General features: G+C 46.8%; 1 protein-coding gene across 2 annotated transcripts in view; it reads left to right on the top strand.

The window, feature by feature from the left end:
* Window positions 1–573: 573 nt before the first annotated feature.
* RIIAD1 (regulatory subunit of type II PKA R-subunit domain containing 1) overlaps window positions 574–6,849 on the top strand; it is a 46,207-nt gene continuing 39,931 nt past the window's right edge. For both annotated transcript variants that reach the window (XM_086946367.1, XM_086946366.1), the window contains exon 1: window positions 574–710. In XM_086946367.1, the coding sequence (XP_086802493.1) occupies window positions 627–710 (84 nt within the window). In that variant the 5' untranslated portion in view covers window positions 574–626. The remainder of the gene's footprint in view (window positions 711–6,849) is intronic.

Raw genomic sequence — 6,849 nt, 5'->3', positions numbered from 1 at the left:
ATAGAGTCAAACTATTACCTGCAAGTATCAAGGTCAGGGCTTTAAGTTAGCCGGGTCCCTGCGGGCCTCATACCCGTTAGTAATAATTAAAAACGGGCATTTAAACAAATCCCTACATTCATGTCTTATACTTTACTGGCAAATAACACTTTATAGATTTCTGAACAATTAATAAAAAAATGTTTAGGTAATCCATGTTAGCAATATAGCTCCAGTTTATATTTCACATGTTTAACTTAATCTTGCATCAAAATAGTGGTTAGGTGGCACACTATAGGGATCACAGAAATTGAGTTTACTTGTTTAAGCCATGTCCTTAATTGCATAGGCCTCGCCCCTATAAGAGACCCTCCACTTTTTGCATCCCACTTAAAGCCCTGATCCAGGTCACCTGTGCATACTGGACACAATAAGCTACTGCTTTGTTTTTGACCTTGGGATGTCGTAACCCGGCTGTTTACAACGCTGCAAAACTCAGGGGGCGATGATTCACCGTCACTAGGCATGTCTGTGGGATGAAAGCAATCAAACACCTCCAATGACGTCAGAGCGGCTGGCTTCAGTCACGTGGCCGGTTCCCATAGCGACGCTGACGGCGTCTCGGCCTTCGCTTACCTTCTGCGGACATGGCTGACACGGAGTCTGCGCTGGAGCCCAGCGACCCCGGGGCCCTGAGCCCCGAGCAGCTCGAGAGGCTCCGGGACTTCAAGGTGAGGAGCTGGGAGGGGGCGGCGTGGCGGGAACCCCCGGCCTGCGCGAGAGCAGCGTGCACGGGACAAGGCATTATTCCCCGCCGATAACCAATAGCAACGAGGAGAGGAGTGACTGACGAGGAAAGCAGCCAATGGGAGCGTTCAGTAGGCGGGATTTGAGTGGCAATAACTACCACGGAAATGTAGTGAGACGCGAATTGGATTCGAGCAGCTGGTTGAATAATTTATTTCGCGCATCTGTTATGGCCAGCATTTACTTGTCAATACAATCAACGGCTGAAAGGAATATTGTTATTTATAGTTACGGTGATGCAGGGAGCCGGGCGTCCTTTCGTTTATGTTTCACTATTGGCGGTTGAGACAGACCTTATTTATTTCATGTATTTATTTATTTATAAAGTTTTATATAGCACTGGCTAGACCTGGAGATATCAGAGCGCTTTACATAAGAATCAGTGTGTTACAAGTTACAGGATCAGCGAGTTACAGGTTACATAGTTACAGCTGCCTGGTGCTTCATTTTGATAGATATATTTGCAGGAGCATGAAGATGACGTTCTTCGGGGTAGTCTGAAAAGCTGGGGTTGCCGAATAACAAGGGTCCCATTTTGATTCCCCCACATTTCTCTTTCACCAACCTACCTTTTCAGCTTATTTTATTTACCTCGCTATAGTTGGTTCTCTTTATCCCCACTTTATCACTGTCTTCCTGCCTTTCTCTTCTTTCTTCATTTTCTACTTCTTCTTTTGCTCTGGGTCAAAGTCTGACCCTGAAATATAGGAGCTGCTTCCTGCAAACCCACCCAACCCCCCAAAAAAGTGGTGCTGCTCACTTCACTTGGTACTCAGTAATAGGACCAGCAGAACTTTATTGTAAGGGTTGTACAACTCCTAGGAGGTGTCCTTAGGCCAGCTCAACCATAACGGACCTCTAAAACCTCCACAGCAGTTCCATCTGACATCAAAGAGAACCCCAGCGTAGTTATGGACAAGTTAAAAGGACACCACACCCCATTCTCTATAACATAAACATTCATAAACAATAAGGGAAAAACTTACACATCGAAATTGTTAGCACTCGGGAAGGGGAGATGAATTACATTGTAAAACTCTTAACATTAACATGAAGTAAAAAAAGGGAAAATTAACCATCAGTTCAATGAAAAGAAAACAGAACGTTATTGTGACTCAGTCGCGCGATTTGACCTGCAAATCACCGCTCATAATTGTGTAGGCTATTGGCAGCCTGCCTCACTCTGCCCATGTTGGTCCTCCTAGACTCGTGTTCCCTCACTGCCCCATCACCTCTGCCGGCCCCCTGGTTCCCCTCTCTCAGTTGCTCTGCACTAATTCTCCATCAACAGCATTACTCCTTTACATCCATCCGTCCCCTCCCTCTGTCAGTTTATTACTTGCGTCCTTGCAACCAGCATCCCTTTAGTACTACGCCACGCTCCTCCTGTTCCACTTTGGACCAGTGTTGGCTCCTTAAGGCGGAGGAGTGTCGGCCCACTGCTCTTAGAGCAGCGACAAGGGCAAAAATCAAACTATTTTAACCCGTTCGCTGCGTCGCAAGCACTTTCCCGGTAGTGCTGCGCAGGTCCGTTGGCCGACACAGCCCCACCCGTTTCTTCGAACGTTCCGCACTGGCGTGGAACGTTCAAAGCTGTTAAGGCGTTAAAAAGGTTATCGTTTTATTTTTGGTTGTTGCAGGCTGGGTTTGGGCGGAGTGGGGTTTGTGACTCAAGGTGGGAGGAGGAGTGGACTGTGCGCACTATGTGCGCATGACTGCTTGGCCGGCCAAAACGGCCGACCAAGCAGTCATGCACACTTTGCATATTTCCTACAAGGCTATAATGGACAGCCTGGTGGGGAATATGCACAGGCTCCCTGTCCTGATCTGAGCGCCGATCCACGGCGCTTAGACCAATCATAATGCTGCATTGCAGCTCTGTGATTGGCTCAGGGAAGCCTGTGTGCCGGGTGCTTCCTGCAGCTTCTTCCGGACTGGAGTCAGGAAGAGCAGAGAAGTAGAGGAGAGAGGCGGCCATCGAAAAAGGTAATTAAAAAAAAAAATATATATATATTTTCAACCCTCCCCCGTTCCCTCCCAGCCGCCTCTGCTTTGGACCATCGTCTGGTTCCATGTAGTGTTCTCTTGCTAGAACCTCTGTGTAGAGGCCCTTGAACCTGTACAGGCCCTGTCCACCCCGGTCACACTTTTAACCAATCACCTTCCTCAACCAGCCTCGAACACTCATTGTCTTTTTTTGGTCTCACTTCCTTTCTGTATCCCATTCACCATTTCTTTAAAAAAACTAAACAACCAAGTTCGTATTTGCTTCTGTGGCCATTATCAAGAACTGTGAGCTACCTGTGACACCATTCACACAAGTGCGGTACAACCACACCAAGTCTTCCATACCTTGTCCGCATCCAAATTACTCTTCGAAGCCTGCCCAGTCACTCCTTTAATGATGTGGTTTCTCTTTCGGCCATGGGCCATAAGACTGGGTGATGCACACTCATCCTGCAGTGTTTCATACTATTCCATTCCAAGAAATGTGTCCGTTCTCTGAGACTCAGTTTAGGCTCATTATCATTAACAAGGGAGCCATTGTGCACCATCCCTCGGCAACCCTTTCCTCAAAACATTCATCTTGCTGGACGTGGTTATCTCCTTGACAAACTCTGCGTCCAACCACCTTCTTTGCAAATCGACCATAACCACTGCAAAGCGTGTCGACATTGGTAGGTTCCACATGGGTCCGATAAAGTCCAAAGACACGTATCCAGCGGACACCCAGATCAATCAAATGTTGAACTTTGTCTCCACTTACTTTCAACTTTTCTCCCTCGCTATTTACGCTTTACATCCCTTCATCCCTTCACCTATCGCAACACCTCTTCATCTGTCTACGGCCACCAAAAAGTTTCCTTCAGCTTTCTCAAAGTGCCCGTCTTATATGTCCCTCTTGAGTTGACTGCATCTGTCTTTGGTGCAAAAGTTCAGGAGGTACAAATCTTTCACCCCTCATAATGATACCGTCTCCCCATATCACTACCTCTCCCTTTACTTTGAAAAATGGCCTGACTACCATGCTTACATCCCATCCTCTCTCGCTTGCCTCCATCCTTGATCAGAGACTTGTAGGCTACAACTTATAGGCCAGCAAAACACACTGACCTCTGTAATTACTCCTAAAGTAAGTCCACATGACATCAAACACCCAAGGGAAGTTCCACACAAGCTGCACAACTGCACCCACCACTGGCAAAATGAAACACTGCTTCTGCGCTTCTCAACCTGGATACCATCTCTGCGATGGACAGGGACACTGGTCTTTGTGGACTTAGCCTATCTTAGCATCTTTGGGTGCCATGTTGGATTGTTGCACTGTTGGTCCTCTGTGAGGCCTGATGATTGCATTTGGTTTTAGTGGCTCTCAAGTTGTTGCTTCTGTGGAGTGCTGCCCATAAAGTGCCTATTCCTTGTATGTGCTTCACCCCTTGCCTGCTGGGTTTTTTATTTTTCTTCGCGGGTACTTTTTAAAGGTCCATTTCTTGTGGTTGCCCACATTCCAGCTTTCTGAAGCAGGGGCTGGTGTTTGCTCTCACATGGAGGGATTCTGGTATCTTTTCTAATTGGATATTTTAGGAAGGTGCTGGAAATGTTTGCCTCGCCCTCTAAACGCGGTGGTCTAAATTCTTATCAATTAAACTAGAGTTTTTTTTCTAGAATTTCTCATCTGACTTCCATTTAAAAATGGCAGCCCCATCTCCAGTCTATATTTAGTTGGCAACACACAAATGTAAAAATTCTAAAAGCTGTAGGTAGCTAGAGTAATGCACAGGTTAGGTGTTATTCACTGTTGTACAGAAAGTAGGACGAAGCACTCTGGAAGAGGTGAGTGTTCAGGACATTTGGTATTTTTTGGCGAATGTCTCATTACTATCTACCTTGGCAAATAAATAGGCCTGGTCGAAATACGCTGGCAGAATTAGTGTAATTTTGTGTTCCCCATGTTACTTGCAATTTCACTACTACGTCACATTATGTAATTACACACCATTTGCAGTAATAATGTATTGCAAAAGCATGGGATCAACGTGAACAATGGAATGTGAGCGGCTGTTCTTTGCAGTGCTTTTGAATTTTTGCAGCATATATTAAGAGAAAAATGCAACTTCGGAGGACACAAGAATGCATTTTGTGCTAAAATAAAGCGCCACATGCCCGTTTTACATAATTAGTCGTAATTTCGGATAATTCAGCCACATTTTCATACAGTTACGCAAAAGCAAATTACGCGCACCTCTATGAATAACCCATCATAATTCGTTTTTTTGGTGGGTTTTTTATTGTTGGTTTTTGGAGGTTAAATATCCTCAGAAATTAATGAAATGTAGGTTTGGATGTGTGAGTAATAAATATTACCAATATATATAGCACATGGTACAAACCAAACTGCCTGTGCTAGAACAGTAGGTGTTCCCAAATGCAGTCACTTTCTACAAGCGGCCGCGGCCCGTACAGGTAAGAGCGGTGGAGCCTGGTTTGAGGGAGGGGGGGGGGGGGGGGGAGGTTATTTTGACGGATGATGACAAGGGAAAATTAAATAAATAATTAATTTTCGCTCGTCGTCTGTGGAAACCCCCCTCACCGGGCTCTACCGCCTCACCACTCTTACCTGTATGGGCCGCCTCAACGCTCTTACCTGCATGGCCCACCTCACCGCTCTTACCTGCATGGGCCGCCTCACCGCTCTTACCTGTATGGGCCGCCTCACCACTCTTACCTGCATGGGCCGCCCCACCGCTCTTACCTGCATGGGCCGCGGCTGGTCTACAAGTGTATTTTACCACATCAGAAAGATGCACATGTGAGTCGGGCGCCAGGATTCAAACCTGCTCTCCTGCGTGTTATATGCAGAACACTGCAGCAGGTTAGCTATACCATTTGCTTGCAAGGGTGTTTTGTTGTTAACTCACTGTATGCGTAAAGCTATTACACAGCAATGCCCCTCTTCCACGAACTACTTCATTCATACTCCGGCGTGGAATCCCCCTTTTTACTGAGCTACTGAAACTAGAGCAGAAGCGTCACCAGCGCAAGCGGAGGCCATTAATCTTCCCCCCCTCCTGCCGCTTATCAAAATGACTTGCATAAATATGTAATTTCAGTCCCTGCAGATTCACCCACTTACATTTATCTTCACCTGAGGCAGACAGCTGAGGTGTAAGCGGGGGATTTCAGGCCAGGCCTGAGGGACTGCGTAGTAATTAGCACACTTCCTGCACAGAAGACCCAGTGATGCGCTGGCGGCGCGTTCCCGCCCCTCCGCTTCCCAGGGATTTTTTTTTTCCTCAACGTTGGGCCTAGTCTGGAGAGGGAGGCTATTTCTGAAAAGGTTGGGAGCCCGGGGAAGTGGTTCATGGCAACGGCATACTGCTTCGATTACTTACCGGTAATTGCATTACTCTGAGTCCTTCTCTCGCGTACGTTCCTAACGACAGGAGGCCTCCATGCGTCTCCCGACCCTTTTCCAAGCATAAAAGCTCCTCCCCTTTCATACATCCTGTTTCGTCAATAAGCCCCAAACAAACAGTTGGCCTGGACACACAGGGCCAGGAGGGAGGTAGGAATCTAAGCGAGAGAAGGACTTGGAGTAATGCAATTACCGGTCAGTAATCGGAGCATTACCCCCTCGTCCCTCTCGCTTAGATTCCTAACAACGTGGATGAATACAAGCCAAGAAAAGCTAGGGTAATTGAGCACATAGAAGAAATGTTCTTGAACAGCTGCCCAGTCCACCCACTTCTACGCTGGTATTTGAAGAAGCCGGGATAGTAATGCGAATGCTACCACTTTGGCAGACGTTGCGAGAGCGGCTCTCATCCACGTCATTGAGGCAATTCTTGCCCTGCTCACCTGGGGAACAGGTGCAATTGTAGTGAGCATTCCAGTTTATAAAGTGAGCACCATTGGCACAAGTATTGGTTGCACTTGCATTAACCAGGGAGCAGTCTTGTCTTCAGAACCCCTGTGGGCAGCCCCACATGAACTGCACAGAGCCATCAATCACAAAGTTTGTACATAACTGATGTAAATAATTAATTTACTCTCTTAATTTCT

The sequence above is a fragment of the Lissotriton vulgaris genome, chromosome 12, assembly GCF_964263255.1.
Source record: "Lissotriton vulgaris chromosome 12, aLisVul1.2, whole genome shotgun sequence".
Taxonomy (NCBI): domain Eukaryota; kingdom Metazoa; phylum Chordata; class Amphibia; order Caudata; family Salamandridae; genus Lissotriton; species Lissotriton vulgaris.
The sequence above is the reverse complement of the archived record's forward strand: the minus strand, read 5'-3'. Positions and strand labels throughout refer to the sequence as shown.